General features: G+C 36.6%; 2 protein-coding genes across 12 annotated transcripts in view; both read left to right on the top strand.

Annotated features, from left to right (window-relative positions):
- The first annotated feature begins 1050 nt into the window (after positions 1–1050).
- Positions 1051–27929, top strand: part of LOC126698958 (G-type lectin S-receptor-like serine/threonine-protein kinase At5g35370) — a 46559-nt gene continuing 19680 nt past the window's right edge. For 2 of the 11 annotated variants that reach the window (XM_050396492.1, XM_050396490.1), the window contains exon 1: positions 1051–2456. In XM_050396492.1, the coding sequence (XP_050252449.1) occupies positions 1238–2456 (1219 nt within the window). In that variant the 5' untranslated portion in view covers positions 1051–1237. Of the gene's footprint in view, positions 4020–15351; positions 15477–27929 lie in introns of those variants that run through there. The other 9 variants (XM_050396495.1, XM_050396500.1, XM_050396498.1 and 6 more) reach the window with 9 other exon arrangements.
- LOC126698960 (G-type lectin S-receptor-like serine/threonine-protein kinase At5g35370) lies at positions 12449–15476 on the top strand. Its single transcript, XM_050396501.1, has one exon. The coding sequence runs from the start codon at positions 12570–12572 to the stop codon at positions 15186–15188; it is 2619 nt and encodes an 872-aa protein (XP_050252458.1). The 5' UTR covers positions 12449–12569; the 3' UTR covers positions 15189–15476.

The following is a 27929-nucleotide window of genomic DNA, read 5'->3' as shown; positions in this document are numbered from 1 at the left end:
ATACCCTTCCTTCTCATGAATCTCCTCTTATTCTCTATCACCTCTGCCCCAGCTATTGTGTCACTCCCTTTTTTAGCGGTGCACCTATATAGATGATTCGAGTCACTCATCTATCCCACTTTTTATGGGGCAGGGTTCATATATTTAGTTTTTCTTTTCTATCATTTTCGTTTTGGTTTTAGTTCAATGTGGTGGCACTCTAATTTAACACCAGGTAAACAAATCCATGTTATGCTCGAAATGGAGTTGACATATGGATAACATGCAGGAATAATGGTAAATGTTAAGGGCTTTTTAATTATTATTTAATGAATAGTCTACCAAACTTTCAATAAAAGATCAACAATCATTACATTGAAACAGTGAGACTTATGCTACAACCATAAAGAGGCTAATAGGCTGCAATTTATGATAAGCCCATTATAGTAATTGCTCCTATTATCTAAATGTTCAATGAATAGAAACAACATTTTTCTACATATTTTACCAAATGCTTAATGTGATTTTAAAAACTGTGTTTTAAAAAGAGGGATGCTACGTCCATAACATTTTTATAACATTTTCACAATAAATATAGGTGGTTAGTTGTTATTGGTTCAAATTTGAACCTAACACTAAGATTAATTTATTCCTCTAATAATAACAACTAGTAATAACCTACCACTTAAAATTTATTGTAAAAATAATGTAATCATATCAATTTCTCTTTAAAAACACACTTTTTCAAACATTTATTATTTAAGGGTCATGCTAATAAGTGTCCTTAGAGCACTTGTTAATAATCATTTTTAAGAAAGTTTTGATACCATTTATATGGAAAATGAAAAAAACTGCCAAAATATTAATTATTTTTTTTCATTTTTCATAAAAATTTTCTTTAAATAAATTTTTAACCAACACTCCTTAACATTTCCCATTATTTAAAAACCGTCTTTTTTCAAACAGGTTATCCAAACGGAACTAACACTCACCACAAAACGCAACCCAAAGTAGGACCAGAAAAACAAAAATTATAGTGCCAAACCACAGTTGTGAACCTGTGACTTTCATTCGGTCAATGCATTTGACTCAAAAAAGTAGGTCTGTGCGTGATAATATGACATAACTATCCAAATGATGAAGACGAAGACCAAAAACACCCACCTCTTCTACCTCCACCACAATCATCATCATCATCATCATTCTGCTTGAAATCAACTCCAAATTTTTTTTTTTCTACCCTTTTTGCTCTGCATGCATGGGTTGCTTCTCATTCTCATTCTTCTTCTTTATATGTTGCGTTTTCCTTCCAAGTCTTACTTTCTCAGCCTCCATTTCCACGCACTCAATCAGCCCCGATTTCACAGCCTCATACTTCCAATTCAAAGACACCAGAGGCGCTTTCTTACGCTCTCAAGATGGTACTTTCAAAGCCACAATTGATGCCGCCAGACCCCCCTCCACAAAATATTACTTCTCTGTCGTACACAGTGCCACCAACATCATAATCTGGTCAGCCAACCGCAACACGCCCATGTCAAGCTCCGACAAGTTGTCACTGACTGTCAACGGCCTCATGGTCACAAACCAAACTGGTCAGCCACTCTGGTCAACCCCGCAATTCAATTCTGATATTTCTGCTATGCAGCTTTCAGAGACAGGAAATCTCGTTTTAGTTGATGCAGGAAACAATACGTTGTGGGAGAGTTTTGCTCATCCGACGGACACTATTGTCATGGGACAGAGAATTCCTATTGGAAAATCATTGCAAAGCGCTGTGACAGCCGACGAGGACATGTCGGTGGGTGATTATCGACTTGAAGTTACTGACAGTGATGTGGTGCTGCAATGGAATAAGATGAATTATTGGAGTTTGTCCATGGATCAAAAGGCCGTCAGGAACTCTAAAAAGGCCGTATCGTTGATGGTGATGAATGGTACAGGTTTGTATTTGCTAGCAAGTGATAATTCCACGGTTGTTCAAGTAGCTTTGAGTGGGTCATCAAGGTTTAAGAGTGGTAAGTTGGGTCCCGATGGCAGATTTAGCATCGTCAGACCACCTCAGACTCAGAGCGATAAATGGGAGGTAGAATTTGCAGGACCATTTGAGGATTGTGATCTTCCTCTCAATTGCAAAGAATTTGGATTGTGCAGAAGAAAGCCTCTGGGTGGAATTTGTTCTTGTTTACCAGAATTCAGTCATCAAAACAATGGTGATAATTGCATGCCAGTGAATCGTTCGCTTTCTCTGCCTTCAGCTTGTACTGCAGCTAGAAATGGCAGTCAATTGAATTCCTCTATTTCCTATCTAAAATTCGGCCCTGGTATGGACTATTTTGCCAATAATTTCAAGGAGCCCGTGAAAAATAATGTAACGTTGTCGGTTTGCCAAAATTTATGCTCTGAAAATTGTTCTTGTTTGGGCTTTTTCCATGAAATTTCTTCTGGTTCTTGTTATCTTCTTGCAAACCATTTAGGTTCTTTCATTTCGGCAGACAACAATAAGGACCGTTTCGGTTATATCAAAGTTTTGGTTGGTTCTTCTAACAGAAATCAGAAACAAAAGTTACCAGTCGCTGCTTTGGTACTATTACCTTTAACAGGATTCTTAATACTAGTAGTGTTTGTAATCATTGCAATCCTTTGGTTAAGGAAAAAGCGGCTTTCTAAAACCAGAACTGTAAAACTAGGCCGGAGTAACTCGTCCTCGTCTGCAGAGCTAGAGATGATCTCTATCCCAGGCTTACCGAGAAGGTTTGCTTACGAAGAGCTTGCAGCTGCTACTGAGAACTTCAAGACTCAGATTGGTAGCGGTGGATTTGGTACTGTATACAGGGGTACTCTGTCAGACAAAACTGTTGTGGCGGTCAAGAAGATTACTAGTTTGGGAATCCAAGGGAAAAAAGAATTTTGTACTGAGGTTTCAATAATTGGGAACATCCACCATATCAATTTGGTTAGATTGAAAGGTTTTTGCGCACAAGGGAGGCACCGCTTTCTTGTTCTCGAGTATATGAACAGAGGTTCGTTGGGCAGTACACTCTTCGGTAATGGTCCTGTTCTAGAATGGCAAGAGAGATTGGAAATAGCCATTGGAACAGCAAGGGGGCTTGCTTACTTGCATGGTGGATGTGAGCACAGAATCATCCACTGCGATGTGAAGCCAGAAAACATTCTCTTGAACGACAATTTACAAGTGAAAATCTCAGATTTTGGGCTGTCGAAGCTGCTAAATCCTGAACAATCTTTTCTATTTACAACAATGAGAGGAACTCGAGGCTATCTTGCGCCTGAGTGGATAATGAGTTCCACAATTTCCGACAAGGCTGATGTATATAGTTACGGGTTGGTTTTACTAGAGATTGTGAGGGGAAGAAAAAATTGCTCAATACAAACATGGAGCCATAGCACAAAAACTAGTAGCAGTGAAGGAAATGCTTCATCCTCATCCCCTTCTGTTTCGGAACACAGACTAATATATTTCCCTCTATTTGCGCTAGAAATGCATCAGCAGAGAAGGTACTTGGAACTGGCAGACCCAAGGTTAGAGGGACGAGTGACAAGTGAAGAGGTTGAGAAGCTAGTGCGGATTGCCTTGTGTTGTGTGCATGAAGATCCAGCGCTGCGGCCTTCTATGGCTCACGTTGTTGGCATGTTGGAAGGTGGTTTGTCTTTGGGTGAGCCGAGGTCCGAGTCACTAAATTTCTTGCGGTTCTGTGGCCAGAGATTCATCGAGGAGTCAAGAATGGAAGGGTTCAATGAGCTGAAGGACTTGGGGTTGTATCCAGATATAAATGCTACTTCTAATAGTGCTGCAGGTGTTTCATATAACCCAATGTCTTACATCTCTTCACAACAGCTTTCTGGCCCCAGGTAGTGCTCAAAGTTCCTGTACTAGTTATTAGGAAATATTGGCTGAATATGGATGTGTATGTGTTGAGAGTTTTGGCTGCAGGTTTCTGAACCTGCAGACTCTCTATGCTTGAATTGTATCTACCAATATTGCCTGCAATTTCCGTTGCCCAGTTGTAGATATGCGGGTTTTGGTTCTCTTGGCTTAGATAGTAAAATTATTGTTAAATAGCGTGGTAGAAGATTCCACCTTTGTGACTCTTCATGGTTGATCATTTTTTATTTTGATATGAAAAATTGGTATTATCATTAATACCTTGGAGTCCTGGTATAATTTGAACAGTTCCAATTGCATCAACTAGTCCTCCATTTTTAACCAAAGTAGTTAAATAATAAAGATAACAATTAATGCTCTTGCAAACTTTCTTTCTCAAATCAATGCATCAGTTCTTGCTCTCCCTCCATTAGAACTTGTTACAAAAATTTGGTGTCTCAGTGTAATTGTGTAATATATATCAATACAGCACAAAGACGGTATAACTCTTCATGTTCTGCTCAATGTGAATTTCGACCGCAATTTGGCCAATGTGCTTGATATCCTAGAGCATTCTGTTCTGTTATTTGAAATGATCAAACTTGGCCAAATTTGCTTTGGCTATAAGTGGTGACTTGCAATTCTTAGCATGTTAAACCAACATCTACCGAACCAAGGTTTTATCTTTACAGATCAAATTAAAAATGAACCAAAATTATTTGGTCAATCAAAAATAAGAAATATACTAAAATTTAGGATTAACAAAGTTAGTATCTTTTACTAAAAAAAAAATTATCTATTTAGAATTAATAAAAGGAAAGGATTTAGCTCTAATCACTAATAGGAATATGACATTTGTCATTGTTATGTGCAATGCACATGATCACTTAAATTATTTAGGTTAAGTGAGTCATAAAGACAAATATTATCTTCCTATTGGTGTTTGGAGCCAAATTTTGTCCTTAAAATGGCAGAATTTCTCTCACAACTAGTTTGGAGGAAAGTTCCTCTAGCCCACTACATAGCAACTCAAAAATCATCCACGTGTACTTCTAGTTACATGACCTATTTAATGTAGTCAAGTGAAAATTTTAATTATTTAATTAAAATGAGATACATTGATGGTTTTTTAAACCACCACATGTTAAGTTAAAAGAGATTTCTCCAATCCGGTTTGGAGGATAACATTCTCCATAACAAAATATAAACAAAATAAAAGAAATAAAATTTTCTTGATACATTTTAACTCAATCATTTATGATATATCCAAATGAAAATCAACCTTCTAATAAATCCTGAAAATAATTTATGATTGATTTTGTACTAAATTTCACAACAATTTCACTTTCTATATACAAAATCAAATATTTCGTTAGAGTAGCATCTTCCATTTTGTTGCAACATTTTTGTTAGGATTTGAATATCTAGATTTATATTGGCAAACACATAAATAAAAAACTTGTCTTGTTATAGTCTTTAGAGTCTACGGGAATTTCCAGACAAGTGCTTAAGCTTTTGGTATTCAGTGTGCAAGAACATGAATTTGATTGTTTCAAGGTATTCAGGAATTAACAATTTTGATCGATCAAAGTGTGATTATGCAGATTCAGATTTTTAGCTTGCCAACCGATCAAGTAATTAGGGTTATAGATTTATTTCACTTAGTAAATAAAGGAAACCATAAGATACATTTTAAGAAAGACTTTGGAGCTACTCATTTGAGATCAAAAAGGTTCTATACCTTCTCCTTTCAAAGTCACTACTAGAAATCAATCTACATATAATTTGAATTGATAGATTTAAAGTTCCCGCATACTAGTCATCAAAAGTGCTAGATCTAAACCTTCAAGTGTAATCTTGAAGTCATGAACTGGAGGTCTATGTTAGCGTGCATATTCTCAAATACACACACACTTATAAGTATTTTTATTTATATAAAGTGTGTTTCGCAGAATAAGTTGGGCCAAAAAACTCTCAGCTCCAACTCTATAAGTCTTATTGCCATATGAGCACAAAACTTGAGGTTTTGAACATAAGCCAAATTGGCCTTTGCTTAAATGAGCTCAGGAACTTAGGGAGGATGTAATTCGTGGGACAGAGAAAGTTGCCCTATTGGTGTATGCCAAGTTTGCTATTCTGCTAAGTTACTCTCATTCTGTGGTGATACTACATTCTCAGAGTACTCTCCTGACTCTGTTTTTTCTCTACCATACTTTTCACTAAGACTTTTCATTTGAAATGCAAGGTTGTGTGTTGTTTTGTGTGTGTGTATTTTTTATTTTTTTTTTGGTTGGTGAGGTCCTTCCTTTTATACAATTTGAATGTGCGTTCTCCCATTTTTACCATTCTTCTTTGATTTCTTGGATTTCACCATAAGCCCCTAACATCTCCCTATGATTGTGGGTATTCTTTCTCTTTTTGGGCAATTACTACCATGAAAGGGATTTTGGTTCTAACTCTAAATGGAATATACGTTGATTTTTGAATAAGCTTTTGGTTACGACAGAATTAAGTTGGGAGGTTTTTCTTAAGCATAAAATGGTGAAAGGCCATTAATTTTGTTTGTCTTTATGCATATGGGTTTCTATTAGGCATGCACCTTGAAATGTATGTTGTTGCTCCTTTAATAAAAGGTGCTTTTCCCAGTGAAAGCATCCCCCAAAGGATTTTGGCAAAAAAGATTAACCCATCTTTTGATGGAGTAATGTAAAAGAACATTTAAAAAGGCTATATATGCGGATGTATATGCTCAATATTGAGATCTTTATCTAGTTGCATGCAAACAAATTGAAAAATTAATTATTGAGATTTTTTTTTTTTTTTGCTTGAATAACGTGATAAATGCATGCCAAGATAACATAGTTGTAATAGAGTTAAAAACTTATATTTGAAATTATAGACATGTATAAGAAGCATTTATTAGTATGAAAAAATTGAAACCGAAGATATCAATGAAATTTGCATAAATTATGGATGTTGAGGTCTATTTTTTAATCGTCTATAGCCAAAATAAACTACATTTCAAAATAAAATATGATACTTCCTTGAGCGTGTGTTACTTAATATAGACATGATATTCATAAAAGAGACCTTATATAAATAAGTAAATAATTAAACTTTGATGTAAATTCTCAAATTGAAACAGTGTGCCAAACTTTGATTTAAACTTCTATTATGTAATAAATTTCATGGAATCGACACCATAGATTCGAATCATTATTATCAATAAAAATTGAGAGTAATCATTATATATTTTTAGGAAATTTATGTAAAAAATGTAGTAGTTGTCTGAGGACTAATAATTACAAATAAAATAAAAACCTGTATAAGAAAAAATTATTAGAGACTAAATACTACGTTTCTTGTGAGTAGTGAGTTCTAAACTTCTAGTTAACTCCATTGATAAAATCTTTTGTCATCAAATAAAAAACGCAATAGTTTCAATTCTCGTTGTATCTATAAATAAAAGTTTATATAAAAAAATAAATTATAGAAAAGAAAATTACATCTGTTTTGAATTACCATAATTCGATTATAGTTCACAATTAAAATTCATTTTTTTTTTTTTTATAACAATAGTAACAATAGGCTTTCAACAAGGCTTGATGTACCCAGCTCTGATGAACTGGCACTCTAGTTGCAAAATTTGCTAAACCGTAAACAGTGTTCAGTATATGCCTAGGAACAAAAAGGGCTTTACAAGTAAGACCATGCTGCGGTAATTAGTTTCTCACGTTGGCTAGGGTTTTCTCTCTAAGCCGTGCGTAGAATATTGTCCCTAACCTAGTTTAGGGTTTTTGTTCCCTTCACGTCTACGGACGGATAGGACAGTGAGTGTAGTCTCAGTTGTAGTATACTATTTATTCTCGTTCCATTGCTAAACGTTATCGTGGCTGGTTTGGAAGTTCTGTGGGCTAAGTTTTCTCTCACAGAGGATGAAGAAGGTGGTGCTGATGTGCCGAACCAAGAGGCAATGGGGGGTGCATCATTTGGCCCGGAAGTTTTTCACGAAGAGAGTTTTGAATGTTGAAGCAGTGGCTCGTACATTCAAACCATTGTGGAGACCAGTCGGTGAGTTGAAGATTCGCGATTCAGGGGACAACGTGCTGGTTTTTGAGTTTGAAGACATGATGGACCTCGAGAGGGTACTAGAGTATGAGCCATGGTCATATGATAAAAGCTTAATAGCTTTCTAGAGGGTTTTCGATGTAGAACAGATTCCGCACTTGGTGTATAATCAGGTCTGGGTGCAGTTACACAACATCCCATTGAATAATCTGAATCATGAAACTGGTGAAGCTATAGCCCGAACAATTGGAACAATGATCTAGGTTGTCGATCCGGAGGACGACGGTGTAGGCAGTGAGTTCTTGAGAGCTCGTGTAGCAATGGATATATCTAAGCCTCTGCCGTGTGTATCGAAACTGAAGTTAGGTGGTAAACAAATTGGGTTAGTGGGATTAAAATATGAACGCCTTCCTAATTTTTGGTATTGGTGCGGTAGAGTCACTCATGGCGAATGGGACTGCAAAGTGTGGTTGAGAGGCCGGGAGAAGTTAAGCAGGGATGATCAACAGTATAGGGAGTGGTTGTGGGCGGAATCGGTTCGCCAAAGCAAGAAGACCATGGCTGTAATTTCAAGCAAGAAGCAAAACCAGCCACCTTGGTGGAGGAAAGGCCAACCGGGTCAAGGGAATGAGTCCTCAATTCCACGCCGGGATGAGCAGAATTATGGCTCTCATTCGGCGATGGAAGCTAAACACTATATGGACAATTTTGGCACGGTCGGGTTGTGCCTAAGCAAGCGGTAGGTGATCAGGGTGATGCTCAGAGCAGTGCTTTCTCCGGAGAGCAAGTTTTGAAACAAGGAAAGTCAATCCAAGTGGAGAGGTTGGACGAACAGGTTGATGGGCTATCTCTTCAAGAACATGATACTCCAACTTGCAGAGCTATGCCCACTGATTCTCCACAGCAGTCCCAAGTACAATCAAGGCCGGTTCTTAACCCTATCCCACTCCAAGACTGTACTAACACAGCTACTAAGACAAACTCCTATGCATTAGTCAGAACTTGGAAGAAGTTAGCCCAGGAAATAGGTATTACAGTTCCAAATTCTTTCTCTATGGTTTTTGATAGAAGACCTAGTATTGATGTAGTAGATATGAGGGAAGGGAAAAAAGTTTGCATGGTTGGTGGTAGTTCCCATGACAAAGAAAATATGAAGGTGGTGGCTGGTCCCCAGCACCACCGAGCCCAATGAGTTACCTTAGCTAGAACTGTCGTGGGCTTGGGAACCCACAGACAGAAGAGGAGTTAGTTACGTTGGTATGTAACAAAGGTCCCATGCTGATTTTCTTAATGGAAACGAAGGTTGGGAAATCAGTTTTAGTCAAAATTGGTAGAAAGATGCAATATAATAATTGTTTTGAGGTTCCTCGCCATAATACTGAGGGTGGTTTAGCTTTATTTTGGGCTGCTGATTCTAATGTAAATGTTCAGTCTTTTTCAGATAATCACATTGATGCCATTATTGACCATGGAGTTGATGACGTTTGACGGTTCACAGGTTTCTATGGAGACTTTAAGATCGTCAACCAGGAAAACTCCTGGTCCATGCTCAGAAGATTAAGTACTTGGTTCACTCTCCCTTGGGTGTGTATTGGTGATTTTAACGAAATCTTGTATGCAAATGAGAAATAGGGTTGGCTAGATAGACCAAAAAGACAAATGCTGGGCTTTCGTGAGGCTTTTGATTTTTGCAGGTTGAAGGACTTGGGCTATACTAGCTATCCATTTACTTGGTGTAATCGACGCCCTGGTAATCAGAATGTGTGGATTCGATTAGATAGAGGGGTAGCTACTGTTGACTAGATTATGAAATTCCTGTCTTCCAGAATACATCATTTGGACGCTTTCCACTCTAATCACAAACCTATTCTTCTAAGCCCCTGTTAGGTTCTAAAGTTTAGAATTTTATATATTTAGAACTCTAATGTGTATTGTTGGCAAACCATGATCAAAACAATGTGTTTAGAAGTTTTTAAAACTAGCTCAAAGTTGTGTGTCAATGTAAAGTTGGAATTGAGTTTAAAGTAGGAAGCACTGTGGCTTTCGGCCTAGCTCGATCGATTGGAGCTTAGGCTCGACCGATCGAAGCTCGGGTAGATTGCTTTTCTGCAGATTCGTCCAACTCAGCCCTATTTGTTTTAAAACGTTTTTAGGGTTTCTTATTTGTCCTAAGTATAAAAGGCAAACTCTAGCCACGTTTTAGTGTTGCTCATATTTGCGGTTTGTGTAAATCTCTTGTGAGATCTAGAGGAGTTTTCCTTTACACAAACTTAGGGTTTTCAAGGAGGAGATATTTTTTACATCTTGATGATCAATTCAGTTGCTGTCATTAAAGTTTAAAGAATACACAAGCGGGTGTGCTTGTAGCTGGTGGGAATCCAAGAAAGAAGGAGTCTGTGGATTCGGAGCTTGCACGTGGTCGTGTCAGTAAATTCTACTGGTTGGTAGCAATAAGAAGTCGAGCGTGGGGGCTTGTAAGTCTTATTGTATGAATTTCGGTTCTTTCAAGATAGTGGATTCAAGTTTACCTTGAGGATAGCTAGGTCAAATCCTCCCCAGGTTTTTATGGGTTTGGTTTCCTGGGTGATCATATCTTGTATTATTTATTTTTCGCTGCTTTGCATGATTTGATCTTGTTATTGTGATAACCTAGACTTGCTTAATTGGACTAAGTAACAACTTGACTAATTACCTAGGCTAAATCAATTGTTTAAAGGGTCTAAAAACCAACAAGTGGTATCAGAGCTGGTAGCTCTTTTGTTGTTAATCCTTTGATCACTGAGCTGATCCTTGACCCCTGTTGTCATGGAGCACGGACACTCTCTAGTTATTCCTCCTCACTTTGATGGGAATAATTATGCTTACTGGAAAGTAAGGATGAAAACATTCCTGAAATCCATTGATGAGAGGGTGTGGAACTCCGTTGAATAAAACTTCAAGCTCAAAAAGTGAAAGTAAAAGAAAAAACAAAACTTCAAGCTCAGAAAGTCATAAACTCACCTAATAGAGAGAAACACGAACGGATCAAGACCCAAAATGTTAACAGAAAATCACGAGTTGGTAACGCTCAAAACCCAGAATCTATGGGTCTCCTTCTTCCTTGGTTTCGTTGCACAATCAAATCCAAGATGATTCTCGATCTAATAAATCAAGTAGGTAGCAATGTAGCATGAAAGGTTTTGAGTGGGTAAGCAAGTGTGAGAGAGGGTGTGTTTTGGGGGAGAGGATTGTTTGATCTGTTTTGTATTTTGATTTTGAAATAAAACATGCTAAAGTAACGGTAGATTGGGAGGTGGGTTACAAAGTAGTAATAGAATGACTACAAGTGGGTAAAGTGTCAAAAATGAAATCACAAGTGAGTAAGTTAAATTTGAGGCAAACCACAGGTGGGTAAGTTGTAATTACCCCTTTTTTTATATGTGCTAATCACAATAAATCATATCAATAATTATGAAGTTAGAAAAAAAAGTTTCAGTTAATTCAACTAATTACCCCTTTTTATATGTGCTAATCACAATAAATCATATCAATAATTATGAAGTTAGAAAAAAAAAGTTTCAGTTAATTCAACTAGTAAAGTGTCTTTTTTTTTTTTTTTTTTTTTTTTTTTTTTTTTTTTCGAGAAACAAATCTCTTATCTTTTGAATAAAAATTTTAGGGTTCAATTCACGCTTACACCAAAAAGTAATTAATATCTTAGTCCAATAATACATAATGTTTTTGTAAGCCAAGAATGACTACGAAAAAAATATAAAAGCTTGCTCTGTTTTAGATTTCAAAAGCCTCTTCATATAGGTTAAGATCCTCATCCTATTCAAACACTTCAAAATTGACCACATATCTATTAGAGAGATCACATGGAACTCATCAGGTGAATAATTTAAAGGCAAGCAGCAACCTTTTATACTAAAGCAAAAAGGAAAAGAAAAGAAAGCAGTGAAAAAAGAAAAAGAAAAAAAAGAACAAGAAAGGTCACGAAACTAAAGCAATGTAGCTACGGTGCTTGATGAACAGTATAAATACACTGAATGAACAGTACCAAAATACTGTATATAAAAATATCTTGTTGATGAACTCAAATCTTAGATCGTACTCTCATTATCAACTCTCCTGCTATAGGCCTGACTGGTTACCTTACCTTACTTTCCCCTTATTATTCTTCAATTTTATTAGTCAAGGCAAAATATTAAAACAGAAAAAGGAATGAAAATAACTCTCATCACAAAACTCCTCTCAAAGTAGGACCAGACAAATGAGTGTCGGAGATGGAGTTTTGAGTAATGTTATTTGAGTTTTTTAATATATACGTATAAGTAGGAAGTAGAAAAATATGTAAATAGAAAAATGTGTAAAAAAATATGAAATATTATTTAAAATACTCAAAGAGTGCGTCCAAAACACACGGCCAAGGTGCCAGAAAAAGTTGTGAACATGTCACTTTCATTCAGTCAATGCATTTATGAAACAAAAAAGTAAGTCTCTGCGTGATAATATGACATAACTATCCAAATGATGGAGGCGAAGACCAAAAAGCACCCACCTCTTCTACCACCACCACAATCATCACCATCATCATCGTCATTATTCTGCTTGAAACCAACTCCAATTTTTTTCCTACCCTTTTTGCTCTGCATGCATGGGTTGCTTCTCATTCTCATTCTTCTTCTTTATATGCTGCGTTTTCCTTCCAAGTCTTACTTTCTCAGCCTCCATTTCCACGCACTCAATCAGCCCCGACTTCACAGCCTCACACTTCCAATTCACCGACACCAAAGGCGCTTTCTTACGCTCTCAAAATGGTACTTTCGAAGCCACAATTGATGCCAGACCACCCTCCTCAAAATATTACTTCTCTATCGTCCACAGAGCCACCAAAATCATAATCTGGTCAGCCAACCGCAACACACCCATGTCAAGCTCTGACAAGTTGTCACTGACTGTCAACGGCCTCATAGTCACAAACCAAATAACTGGTCAACCACTCTGGTCAACCCCGCAATTCAAATCTGATATTTCTGCTATGCAGCTTTCAGAGACAGGAAATCTCGTTTTAGTTGATGGAGGAAACAATACGTTGTGGGAGAGTTTTGCTCATCCGACGGACACTATTGTCATGGGACAGAAAATTCCTGTTGGAAAATCCTTGCAAAGCGTTGTGACAGTCGACGAGGACATGTCGGTGGGTGATTATCGACTTGAAGTTACTGACAGGGATGTGGTGCTGCAATGGAAGAAGATGAATTATTGGGAATTGTCCATGGATCCAAAGGTTGTCAGGAACTCTAACAAGTCCGTATCGTTGATGGTGATGAATGGTACAGGTTTGTATTTGCTAGCAAGTGATAATTCCGCGGTTGTTCAAGTAGCTTGGAATGGATCATCAAGTTTTAGGAGTGGTAAGTTGGGTCCCGAAGGCAGATTTAGCATCGTCAGACCACCTCGGAGCCGGAGCGATAAATGGGGGTTGGAATTTGCAGGACCATTTGAGGATTGTGATCTTCCTCTCCATTGCAAAGAAATTGGATTGTGCAAAAGAAAGCCTCTGGGTGGAATTTGTTCTTGTTTACCAGAATTCAGTTCTCAAAACAATGGTGATTGCATGCCGGTGAATCGTTCGCTTTCTCTGCCTTCAGCTTGTACTGCAGCTAGAAATGGCAGTCAATTGAATTCCTCGATTTCCTATCTAAAATTCGGCCCCGGTATGGACTATTTTGCTATTAATTTCAAAAAACCCGTGGAAAATAATGTAACGTTGTCGGTTTGCCAAGATTTATGCTCTCAAAATTGTTCTTGTTTGGGCTTTTTCCATGAAATTTCTTCTGGTTCTTGTTGTCTTCTTGAAAACCATTTAGGTTCTTTCATTTTGACAGACGACAATAATAAGGACCGCTTGGGTTATATTAAAGTTCTGGTTGGTTCTTCTAACAGAAATCAGAAACAAAAGTTACCAGTCGCTGCTTTGGTACTATTACCTTTAACAGGATTTTTAATACTAGTAGTGTTTGTAATCATTGCAATCCTTTGGTTAAGGAAAAAGCGGCTTTCTAAAACCAAAACTGTAAAACTAGACTGGGATAACTCGTCATCGTCTGCAGAGCTAGAGATGATCTCTATCCCAGGCTTACCGAGAAGGTTTGCTTATGAAGAGCTTGCAGCTGCTACTGAGAACTTCAGGACTCAGATTGGTAGTGGTGGATTTGGTACTGTATACAGAGGTACTCTGTCAGACAAAACTGTTGTGGCGGTCAAGAAGATTACTAATTTGGGAATCCGAGGGAAAAAAGAATTTTGTACTGAGATTTCAATAATTGGGAACATCCACCATGTCAATTTGGTTAGATTGAAAGGTTTTTGCGCACAAGGGAGGCAGCGCTTCCTTGTTCTCGAGTACATGAACAGAGGTTCGTTGGGCAGTACACTCTTCGGTAATGGTCCTGTTCTGGAATGGCGAGAGAGATTGGAAATAGCCATTGGAACAGCAAGGGGGCTTGCTTACTTGCATAGTGAATGTGAGCACAGAATCATCCACTGCGATGTGAAGCCAGAAAACATTCTCTTGAACGACAATTTACAAGTGAAAATCTCAGATTTTGGGTTGTCGAAGCTGCTTAATCCTGAACAATCTTTTCAATTTACAACAATGAGAGGAACTCGAGGCTATCTTGCACCTGAGTGGATAATGAGTTCCACAATTTCCGACAAGGCTGATGTATATAGTTATGGGTTGGTTTTACTGGAGATTGTGAGGGGAAGAAAAAATTGCTCAATACAAACATGGAGCCACAGCACAAAAACTAGTAGCAGTGAAGGAAATGCCTCATCCTCATCCCCTTCTGTTTCGGAACACAGACTAATATATTTCCCTCTATTTGCGCTAGAAATGCATCAGCAGAGAAGGTACTTGGAACTGGCAGACCCAAGGTTAGAGGGACGAGTGACAAGTGAAGAGGTTGAGAAGCTAGTGCGGATTGCCTTGTGTTGTGTGCATGAAGATCCAGCGCTGCGGCCTTCTATGGCTCACGTTGTTGGCATGTTGGAAGGTGGTTTGTCTTTGGGTGAGCCGAGGTCCGAGTCACTAAATTTCTTGCGGGTCTATGGCCAGAGATTCATCGAGGAGTCAAGAATGGAAGGGTTCAATGAGCTGAAGGACTTGGGGTTGTATCCAGATATAAATGCTACTTCTAATAGTGCTGCAGGTGTTTCATATAACCCAATGTCTTACATCTCTTCACAACAGCTTTCTGGCCCCAGGTAGTGCTCAAAGTTTCTGTACTAGTTATTGGGAAATATTGGCTGAATAAGTATGTGTATGTGTTGAGAGTTTTGGCTGCAGGTTTCTGAATCTGCAGACTCTCTATGCTTGAATTGTATCTACCAATATTGCCTGCAATTTCCGTTACCCAGTTGTAGATATGCAGGTTTTGGTTCTCTTGGCTTAGAAAGTAAAATTATTGTTAAATAGCGTGGTAGAAGATTCCACCTTTGTGACTCTTCATGGTTGATCTTATTTGATTTTGATATGAAAAATTGGTATTATCATTAATACCTTGGAGTCCTGGTATAATTTGAACAGTTCCAATTGCATCAACTAGTCCTCCATTTTTAACCAAAGTAGTTAAATAATAAAGATAACAATTAATGCTCTTGCAAACTTTCTTTCTCTGCATCAGTTCTTGCTCTCCCTCCATTGGAACTTGTTACAAAATTTTGGTGTCTCAGTGTAATTGTGTAATATATATCAATACAGCACAAAGACGGTATAACTCTTCATGTTCTGCTCAATGTGAATTTCGACCGCAATTTGGCCAATGTGCTTGATATCCTAGAGCATTCTGTTCTGTTATTTGAAATGATCAAACTTGGCCAAATTTGCTTTGGCTATAGTGGTGACTTGCAATTCTTAGCATGTTAAGCCAACATCTACCGAACCAAGGTTTTATCTTTACAAACCAAATTAAAAATGAACCAAAATTATTTGGTCAATCAAAAATAAGAAATATACTAAAATTTAGGATTAACAAAGTTAGTATCTTTTACTAAAAAAAAAATGTATCTATTTAGAATTAATAAAAGGAAAGGATTTAGCTCCAATCACTAATAGGAATATGACATTTGTCATTGTTATGTGCAATGCACATGATCACTTAAATTATTTAGGTTAAGTGAGTGATAAAGACAAATATTATCTTCCTATTGGTGTTTGGAGCCAAATTTTGTCCTTAAAATGGCAGAATTTTTCTCACAACTAGTTTGGAGGCAAGTTCCTCCAGCCCACTACATAGCAACTCAACAAATCATCCACGTGTACTTCTAGTAACATGACCTATTTAATATAGTCAAGTGACAAATTTAATTATTTAATTAAAATGTGATTTAATATACATTGATGGTTTTTTAAACCACCACATGTTAAGTTAAAAGAGATTTCTCCAATCCGGTTTGGAGGATAACATTCTCCATAAAAAAATATAAACAAAATAAAAGAAATAAAATTTTCTTGATACATTTTAACTCAGTCATTTATGATATATCCAAATGAAAATCAACCTTCTTTTAAATCCTGAAAATAATTTATGATTGATTTTGTACTAAATTTCACAACAATTTCACTTTCTATATACAAAATCAAATATTCCGTTAGAATAGCATCTTCCATTTTGTTGCAACATTTTTGTTAGGATTTGAATATCTAGATTTATATTGGCAAACACAGAAATAAAAAACTTGTCTTGTTATAGTCTTTAGAGTCTATGGGAATTTCTAGACAAGTGCTTAAGCTTTTGGTATTCAGTGTGCAAGAACATGAATTTGATTGTTTCAAGGTATTCAGGAATTAACAATTTTGATCGATCGAAGTGTGATTATGCAAATTCGGATTTTCAGCCCGCCAACCCATCAAGTAATTAGGGTTTTAGATTTATTTCACTTAGTAAATAAAGGAAACCATAAGATACGTTTTAAGAAGACTTTGGAGCTACTCATTTGAGATCAAAAAGGTTTTATACCTTCTCCTTTCAAAGTCACTACTAGAAATCAATCTACATATAATTTGAATTGATTGATTTAAAGTTCGCGCATACTAGTCATCAAAATTGCTAGATCTAAACCTTCAAGTGTGATCTTGAAGTCATGAACTGGAGGTCTACGTTAGCTTGCATATTCTCAAATACACACACACTTATAAGTATTTGTATTTATATAAAGTGTGTTTCGCAGAATAAGTTGGGCCAAAAAGCTCTCAGCTTCAACTCTTACAGTCTTATTGCCATATGAGCACAAAACTATGAGGTTTTGAACATAAGCCAGATTGGCCTTTGCTTAAATGAGCTCAGGAACTTAGGGAGGATGTAATTCGTGGGACAGAGAAAGTTGCCCTATTGGTGTATGCCAAGTTTGCTATTCTGCTAAGTTACTCTCATTCTGTGGTGATACTACATTCTAAGAGTACTCTCCTGACTCTGTTTTTTCTCTACTATACTTTTCACTAAAACTTTTCATTTGAAATGCAAGGTTGTGTGTGTGTGTGTGTGTGTTTTTGTTTTTTTGTTTTTGTTGGTGAGGTCCTTCCTTTTATACATGAATTTGAATGTGCGTTCTCCCATTTTTACCATTCTTCTTTGATTTCTTGGATTTCACCATAAGCCCCCTAACATCTCCCTATGATTGTGGGTATTCTTTCTCTTTTTGGGCAATTACTACCCTGAAAGGGATTTTGGTTCTAACTCTAAATGGAATATACGTTGATTTTTGAAGAAGCTTTTGGTTACGGCAGAATTAAGTTGGGAGGTTTTTCTAAGCATAAAATGGTGAAAGGCCATTAATTTTGTTTGTCTTTATGCATATGGGTTTCTATTAGGCATGCACCTTGAAATGTATGTTGTTGCTCCTTTAATAAAAGGTGCTTTCCCCAGTGAAAGCATCCCCAAAAGGATTTTGGCAAAAAAGATTAACCCATCTTTTGATGGAGTAATGTATATGAACATTTAAAAAGGCTGTATATGCGGATGTATATGCTCAATATTGAGATCTTTATCTAGTTGCATGCAAACGAATTGAAAAATTAATGATTGAGATTTTTTTTTTTTTTTTTTTTTGCTTGAATAATGCGATAAGTGCATGCCAAGATAACATGGTTGTAGTAGAGTTAAAAACTTATATTTGAAATTATAGATATGTATAAGAAGTGTTTATAAGTATGAAAAAATTGAAACCGAATATATCAATGAAATTTGCATAAATTATGGATGTTGAGGTCTATTTTTTAACCGTCTATAGCCAAAATAAACTGTATTTCACAATAAAATATAATACTTCCTTGAGTGTGTGTTACTTAATATAGACATGATATTCATAAAAGAGACTATATATAAAGAAGTAAATAATTAAACTTTGATGTATATTCTCAAATTGAAACAGTGTGCCAAACTTTGATTTAAACTTCTATTATGTAATAAATTTCATGGAATCAACACCATAGATTCGAATCATTATTATCAATAAAAATTCAAAGTAATCATTATATTTTTTAGGAAATTTATGTAAAAAATGTAGTAGTTGTTTGAGGACTAATAATTACAAATAAAATAAAAACATGTATAAGAAAAAATTATTAGAGACTAAATACTGTGTTTCTTGTGAGCAGTGAGTTCTAAACTTCTAGTTAACTCAATTGATAAAATCTTTTGTCATCAAATAAAAAACGCAATAGTTTCAATTCTCGTTGTATCTATAAATAAAAGTTTATATAAAAAAATAAACTATAGAAAAGAAAATTACATCTGTTTTAAATAACCATAATTCTATTATAGTTCACAATTAATATTCTTTTTTTTATTATTATTTTATATAACAACAATAACAATAGGCTTTCAACAAGGCTGGATGTACCTAACTCTGATGAACTGGTACTCTAGTTGCAAAATTTGCTAAACCGTAAACAGTGTTCAGTATATGCCTAGGAACAAAAAGGGCTTTACAAGTAAGACCATGCTGCTGCAGGTTTAGAACATCAGTCACCAACTCACCATATTCAATTCCGTAGCAACAATAACATTTGAGATTATTATGGCAGTGTCCACAAAATGCTTTCTCCCATTTTTGACATTGTCGACCACAATGACGTGAGTAGAAGCACATTTCGCTCCATGATTTAATACTCATTTGAAAAAGATTCCTCATGATTATAGGACTTTCCTCCTTGCAATCGATAGAATAAGAAGAAGAAAAACCTATAAACAGAGGCAAGTTAACAAAAGGCATTAAAGAGACATATTGGAGTGAAAAAAATACAAAAATGAATTTTTGTAACCAAACAACAATATGTAGTTGGTTATATCAATAGAAAGATATGAAAGAACTCACTTGTCTTGTGTTTTCAGCAAGGATAAAGATGAAGATGAATAAGTGATAAACATTTGTAAGAGACATTTGAATTTGGATAAGTCCAAGGTGGATAAGTCTCCTTAGAATGTGGGAACCATGCGTGGGGATATTTTGCATAAATATAATGTGGGCTTACCTGGGTAAAGCCCAAACTTTGTACTTGGGTTAGAAAGTGTAGGAGGTTAGTGAAGTCTAACCTGGGGAATGGTAGGCAAATCCGGGTTTGGGAGGATAATTGGGTACCTAGCTCTTCTACTCACAAAGTAATTTCATAGAAAGGAGTGCTTCCATTGGACTCTAGAGTTTGCAATTTTATTGATGTGGAGAACAAGTGCTGGGATTGGAACCTTTTGAATAGAACATTTCTCCCTTTTGAGGCTGAGGCTATCCCTGGAATTCCTTTAAGTGTTAGAATGCCTAATGATAGGCAGGTATGGGCTAAAACTTCAAATGGCTTTTTCTCTATAAGAAGTGCTTATAAGCTGACTCTAGAATTAGAGACAAATAGGGAGATTGGCTCTTGTTCTGATGGGAGTAATATACGGTTTTGGAAGAGATTATGGTCAATTCAAATTCCCCATAAAATCAGACATTTTGCTTGGAGAGCTGCCCGTGACATCTTACCTACAAAAGAAAATTTGGTTTGTAGAAAGGTTTTGGTTGATAGCATGTGTGAGGAATGCGGCAAAGCTTCAGAATCTTTCTTTCATCTATTTTGGGAGTGCTCTAAGGTTCGAAACACATGGGTTTCTTCATCTCTCTTCACTTCACTGTTGTTGATTCCTTTTTGGACCTTCTTTGAGTTCTTATGGCATGTTTTGATGGATGCACCGTGGGTTGTGGAAGATGTTGGCCTTACTGTTACTATTGCATGGGCTTTGTGGACTAATAGAAATGAGGTGATTCATGGCAAGCTGAGGAAGACAAGTCTGTTATTGGTTGATTGGCGTAGATCATACTTGGAAGAGTTTTTGGCTACAAGCAATACCCTTTTAACACAACTGACACAACAAACCCAAGTAGAAGTGAAGTAGTCTCCCCCTATTTTTCCATTATACAAGATTAATGTGGATGCTGCTATATTCTCGGCTCAAAAGGCTATCGTACATAACACCACTAAGGCATGGGAGAATGCAAAAGTGGTTGAATCTGAAACTTACATGTGGAGCGGCTGTGAGCAAGGGGAGAGGTAGCGTTAGATAAGGGATTTTGTCTTAGTTTGTACTAAAGGCATGACTGCCTGGGGAAGGGAGTAGGATTTGCACCTGATATGATACTCAAGTACTCACAAAATGGGAGATATTGACTTTTTAAGGTTAGAGGCTATGAGGACACCCCGTATTGGTTAAATGCATGATGGACCACCTCAGAGACATGTGTATCAATCACAGTACTTTTGATGTCCCTCTCAATGTCCAAGACTTGTTTTCCAAGTAGTGGCAAAGTCACCTACCTATGGGTCCCAATACCGCATTGGTGCAGTTCTTATCCTCTAGTCAGTAGATAATATCATAACTGTGAAAAGATCTAAAATAGAGAAATAATGACTTGACCTGTCTTTGTACTCAGCCATATTCCTCAAAGTATAAGTGGAACATGCAGCTGTGTTATTAGGGCAAGAACCTAATAGATATTTTGAGAAGAGAGTAGAAAGTTGGTAGTAAAGAAAACAACCTAGTTGTAAGAAATTGGTCTCTTTTCACACAAAATACAAGCTAAATAGAGCAAGAATGCATTCTTGCTTAAATTGTGGTTTTTTATCATTTTCCTTAGGGTTTTCCACATACATCATGTGTTTCTTTAGTCATCAGTTTCTTCTTCTTGTTTAATTGTGCATCTTTTTCATGTCCTATCGTCACTTTCTTCTTCTTGTTCGAGTGTCATGTCAAAACTAGCATCTTTTCAAGCTTTCTCATGTAGATGTACTGTTAGATAACTTATTTTACTTTTCTATATAAGCTCAAATCTAACTTGCACGTACAGCTGCTGGTGTTGGTTTTTTAATTCCTGACCATGAAGGGAATTTTATTGCAAGTTTAAGAAGGAAAATCCATGCTCTATTGCGGATTATTGAAGCTAAAGCAAAAGCATTTGAAACTGGTATTATTTTTGCTAAGAAAGTGGGCATCAAAGAGTTTGTTCTTGAAGGAGATTCCTTAACCATTGTTTAGGCTCTTAAGGAATGTTCATCTGCTCCATCTTTTCTTTTTGCACTGATTTATGGGATGTTGAAATCAAGAATCCAAGCTCGAAGAAGGATCAACAATGGAGGAAAGCATGCAGAGACGTGAAGGAAAGCATGCAGATAGAAAGTGAATCTTCTAGAGCTTCTGTGTGAATGATTTTGTATATTAAAATAACTGACTTTGTTCCTTTTATATAGTAGAAACAGAGGACCAAGTCAAGCTATACAATCAGCCAATACAAAATGACAAGTTGCCTAACTAACTAAGTATAAAACTACTAAACTAATATCTACAAGATATTCTATGTGACAAATACCTACAAGACTAGATATTTACAATATATTCAACAATGTCATGCTAGTCTAAACTATCTAGTTGTACGTTGTAGCATGGGCAGTAGACATTTTAATACTCCCCCTCAAGATGAACCGTATATATTCATCAGGTTCATCTTGGAAAGAAGATAAAAGAACTACCTCTGTCCAAGAGCTTTAGTGAAGCAATCTGCTATCTGGTGCTTTGTTTGAATGTGGAAAGTCTTGATAACACCAGCTTGGATTTGCTCTCTAATGAAATGACAATCTACTTCCACATGCTTTGTTCTCTCATGATATACCGGATTGGCAGCAATGTACAGAGCAACTTTGCTATCACAATACAGGTAAGCAGCTTGTGTATGATGCACCCCAAAGGTTTTGAACAAAGCAACTAACCATACAATTTCACTAGTTACTGTGGCCATAGCTTTGTACTTAGACTCGGTTAAGGATCTTAAGACAACTTGTTGTTTCTTGCATTTCCAAGAAATTAGAGAATCCCTTAGAAAAACACAAAAACCTGAAACAGATCTTCTTGTATCAATGCAAGTTGCCCAGTCAGCATCACAGTAAGCCTTCAGTTGTATACTTGAATCTACAGAGAGAAACAAACCCTACCCTGGTGTTTTCTTCAAGTATTTGATGATTCTATATGCTGCTGGTAAATGAGGGACTTTAGGAGAGCTAAGAAATTGGCTCAATTTATGCACTGAATAGCATATATTAGGTCTGGTCAAAGTTAAGTAAAGAAGTTTGCCAATTAGTCTTCTATATTGTGACACATTTGAAACGGATTGACCAACAGAGTTGCTGAATTTTGCAGATGGCTCCATAGGTGTGCTTGTAGGTTTACTAGCCAACAAATCTGTATCAGCAAGAAGATCCAAGGTATATTTTCTCTGACATAAAGAGATACCTTCGGTAGTCCTATCCACCTCAAGTCCAAGGAAATACTTCAATGTACCAAGATCCTTAAGCTTGAATTTACTATCCAAAAACTGTTTGAAAGAAATCACTGCATCCACATCATTGCTTGCAATCAAGATATCATCAACATATACCAAAATGATAATGATAGAGCATCCCTGAACTCTAGTGAAGACTGAATAGTCAGATTTGGATTGTACAAACCCATGATCAACAATTATGGTAGACAATTTAGCAAACCATTGTCTGCTAGCTTGTTTAACATACAATGACTTGAGCAATTTACAAACCTCCCCCTTGCTGCCAAAACCAGGTGGTGGATGCATGTAGACCTCCTCATGAAGATCACCATGGAGGAAAACATTATTGACATCAAGCTGTATCAAATGCCAACCAGAAATTGTAGCAAGAGCAAGTAAGGTCCTGACTGTGACAAACTTAACCACAGGAGAAAAGGTCTCAAAAAAATCAATGCCCTCAGTTTGAGTAAACCCCTTAGCCAAAAAACGAGCCTTATACCTCTCCACAGATCCATCAGCTTTCAACTTCACTTTGTAAACCCATTTACACCTAATGGGAACCTTACCAGGAGGAAGGGGACACATAACCCAAGTGTTGTTAGCCTTAAGAGCATCAAATTCAGCTTGCATTGCCTCTTGCCATCTAGGATCCAAGATGGCTTCAGCATAAGAATCAGGCTCCTTAGAAACAAAAAGGGAAATGGCAAAAGCTCTATGACAGGTAGAAAGTTTATCATAAGTCAAAGTGGATGAAATGGGGTAAAGAATACCTGAAGGAGCAGAAGCACTGAAATCAAGAGGTTGAGTAAGTGAAGCTGAAGCCAACACATGTGAAAAAGCTAGATTGCAATGATAATCAAGGAGATAAGAGGGTGCTTTGTGAGATCTAGAAGACTTTCTTTGAGGCTGAGGTAAATGAGGAGAAACAGAAGTGGGAAGCACAGGTAAAGTAGGATCGGAATGAGGTTGCTCTAAGATAGAAGAAGGAGACACAAGATCTGGAAACTCATCAGGAGGGGTTGCAATGTCTGTGGTAAAAGCATGAGTGAATTCTGCAGAAACAAGAAGAGTGAAAGATTCTGCAAAAACAGGTGATGAACGAGATTCAGGCAGAACAGATTGGGATGGAAAGACTAAATCAGAGGGTGTTAAAGAAGAAATGGGGTTGGATTTAGAAGTCCAATGTTTAAAAGGAAAACAGGACTCTTTGAAGACAACATCCCTGGAGACAAAACAAGTCCTAGAAGCCAAATCATAAAGCTTGTATCCTTTGGTACCAAAAGGAAAACCAAGAAAAATACAAGCCTTGGCCCTGGGATCAAATTTGGACCTGTCTCTAGCCAAGGTAGAAGCATAACAAAGGCATCCAAAAGATTTAAGATGAATATATGAAGGAGGCTTACCTAGCAATATTTGAAATGGAGTGAGATCATGCAAAATAGGACTAGGAATTCTATTAATCAGGTAAGCTGCAGTGAGAACACAATCACCCCAAAACTTCAAAGGAAGATTAGCTTGAAATCTCAAAGCTCTAGCAACAGCAAGAAGATGCTGATGCTTCCTTTCAATCACTGAGTTTTGCTGTGGTATTTCCACACAACTAAGCTGATGTATGATGCCTTTAGAAGCATAAAAAGAGTTTAAAGCAAACTCAGGTCCATTATCAAATCTAAGCATCTTAATAGGAACCTTAAATTGTGTAAAAATCATATTATAAAAGGTTTGAATTAAGCATGAAGTCTCAAACTTGTGTTTCATTAAGTAGACCCAAGTACACCTACTATGATCATCTACCAAAGTAAGGAAATACTTGGAGCCATTTAAAGAAGGAGTGGAATAGGGGCCCCAAATGTCAGCACGAATCAGATCAAAACAAGAAGAAGAAGAAGAAATAGATGCAGGAAAAGGCAACCTTTTTTGCTTGGCTAGAGGACAAACAGAACAGTTAAAAGTTTTATTGATATTGCAATTAATGACATCTGGTACAAGAGAATGCAACAAGACTAATCTTTGTGGGGGAGGGTGACCTAACCTACAATGCCATAGGCTAGTGTTGTCAACATCAGATGTACAAGAATTGAAACAAAAGGAAGAAATTTTAGAAAGTTTAGCAAGTACAGTAGACATGGATTCAGGTAATGAAGCAGTAGACTGGCTTCTTTGTAATGTGTAAAGCCCACCTTGCTTTTTACCCAACCCAATCATCTTCCAATGCTGTAAGTCCTGAATAAGACAAAATTGTGAGAGGACGATGCAACAACAAGAAAAGGATTGAGTCAGTTTACTAATGGAGATTAAATTGAAAGAGAATGTGGAAATGCAAAGCACATTTTCTAACAGCAAAGTGGGAGAAACTTGAACAGTTCCAATATGTGAAACCTTAGCCATGTCACCATTGGGCAATCTAACAGAGATGTGAACTATGGAGGTAATGGAAGTAAAGAATTGGATGGAATGAATCATATGGTCTGTAGCACCACTATCTAAAATCCAGTCACTGGAACTAATGTGAGTTGTGACTGTATTGGAAGAAAAAAAAGAATATTCTAAAGAAGGAGCTGACCAAATACCTGAAACCTCATGTCCCTGAAGAGCAAAGGAAGACTAAGTAGGCTGAGTGATGATGTTGGCAACTTGGTGTGTGTCAGAACCTCCTCCTGGTGTTGCTTGTGTACCAAAGTGACTGTGAGAATTCAGCAAGCCAAGTAATTGTTGATACTCAGATTGGGTTAAGTTGACACTTTCATCAAGAGAAGCATCAGCTGTTACAACATTATTGGCAAAGGAAGCTGCTTGTGGAGTCATGTTTTTGAACTTGTAACTAGGGGGTATCCGTGAAGCTTGTAGCACTTGTCAAAAACATGGCCTAAAACACCACAATGAGTGCGCTGTGGTCTGCCAGACTTAACTTTGTTGAATGACCTGCCAGAACCATTAGTCTTGACTGCTAGAGCAGAAGACTCAATAGTATTCTTCTTGCCAACCTTCTTTGTTTCTCATCTTGAATCAAGAGAGAAAACACCTTGCCCATGGGAGGAATGGGATCCATTAGTAGAATCTGCCCTCTAACTGTGGTATAAGTTTCATTAAGCCCCATCAAAAAAGACATAACACAATCTTCAGCTTAATGACCACAGGAGCAAGTCCTATAATCTGAAAGCTCTTGCCACAGTGACTTAAACCACAGCCACAGACAACGCCAGGAACAAATACTCCACAGCTAATAATGATGAATTCTAAAATCAGAATTCAACAAGAACAACAACCAAGGCCTCAAAAATCCCAAAATTCAATAAGAACAGTAACGAAAGATTCAAGATTCTCAGAATGAGAATTGAACCAAGAATTGTATGTAAATCTTTGAAGAATTGAAGATTTAGACAACGAATTCAATCATAGAAACCCTAAGTCTCTATTATAAGAATTGAGAATTGAATTTTCAACGATCAAATCAAGATCCAAGTGAAATTCAATTATTGAAACCCTAATTTTTTATTTTAATTTGCTAAGAATTGCAAAGAAAATCAAAACATAGGGGAAAGAAAATTGTGCACAAATCAACAGAAAAATACAAAGAAATTTCTACTCGATCTGAAAAAATGCACAAAGAAGAGAAAGAATTGAACTAGCAAATATAGAGTGTACCAAGAATGAAGACTCTGATCTAGTTCGGCTTTGATACCATGTTGAAATCAAGAATCCAAGCTCGAAGAAGGATCAACAATGGAGGAAAGCATGCAGAGACGTGACGAAAAGCATGCAGAGAGAAAGTGAATCTTCTAGAGCTTCTGTGTGAATGATTTCGTATATTAAAATAACTGACTCTGTTCCTTTTATATAGCAGAAACAGAGGACCAAGTCAAGCTATACAATCAGCCAACACAAAATGACAAGTGGCCTAACTAAGTATAAAACTACTAAACTAATATCTACAAGATATTCTATGCGACAAATATCTACAAGACTAGATATTTACAATATATTCAACAATGTCATGCTAGTCTAAACTATCTAGTTGTACGTTGTAGCATGGGCAGTAGACATTTTAATATGGGATGTTAGCTGAATGTAATGAGTTTAGAAATGTGTGTTTTTCTCATGTTAGACGACAAAGCAATAGGCCAGCTCACTTGTTAGCAAAACAAGCTCTTGGCTTGATTGATTTCTGTGCTTGGATGGAGGAATGTCCTTGTTTCTTAGAACAAGTCCTCATCCATCATGTTTCTTGTATTTGAATTTCATGAATAAAGTTTTAGTTTGTTCATCAAAAAAATAAAAATACAATGGCGATGGATCTAACTTTTATAAATTAATAATTTAAATGGTAAATTACAAAGTTGGTCCCTGTCCTTCGCACCATATTTCAATTTAGTCCATAACTTTTCAATTGTATCAATTTGGTTCTTAACCTTTTCAGTGTTGTGTCAATTTAGTCTCTGTCGTTTTCTTTTAATGGAAAAAGCTGATGTCAAACAGAACCATAAAAGAAAAAATTTATACCACATCAATTGCCAATTGTACTGCCACGTCAATTTTAAAAAAAATAATAATAAAAAACCAAATTAAAATCTACACACGTGAGATAAGTTTGGGGAAACTAATAGGTTCTAAAATCCTTAAAATGTAAAATTCATCTCTTCTCCCTCATCTCCATTAAAATCCCTGAAGTTGCAGATCAAAGAGGCTGTTATGGCCTTCGAGGTTGTGGCTATCAATATGGTTCCTCTTTTTCACTTTCATATGTTTTATTTTTGAGTTATACATTTCAAACGTTTCACTTTCATCGCTATTATGTTGCGCCTTTTTTTTCCTGCAACATTTCTCAATCACTGTTTATTTATCATGTTTATGCTTTAGTGCTTTTAAATAATGCAATCTATGTGAATCTTGCTTGGGAGAAAGTATACCATGTTTCACTCATTTATTGAGTAAGAAATACCAAAATAGATACTGAGTTGGTATTACCAAAACATGATATACTTTTTCTTTGCCTGGGCACAACAAAAGATGCCTAGGAAGGCACGCAAATGGAAAATGAGATTCTTTTATATTCCCACTAAATGAAGATGGGAAGGCAAGAGTTTCAGTTAGACAATTCCAAGCAAGGAGAAAGTATATCATGTTTCGGTAATATCAACTCAGCATTTGTTTTGGTATTTCCTAC

Source organism: Quercus robur, chromosome 9, assembly GCF_932294415.1.
Source record: "Quercus robur chromosome 9, dhQueRobu3.1, whole genome shotgun sequence".
In the NCBI taxonomy this organism is placed as follows: Eukaryota; Viridiplantae; Streptophyta; class Magnoliopsida; order Fagales; family Fagaceae; genus Quercus; species Quercus robur.
Note: the sequence above shows the minus strand (reverse complement) of the source record. Positions and strands in the feature narration are given on the sequence as shown.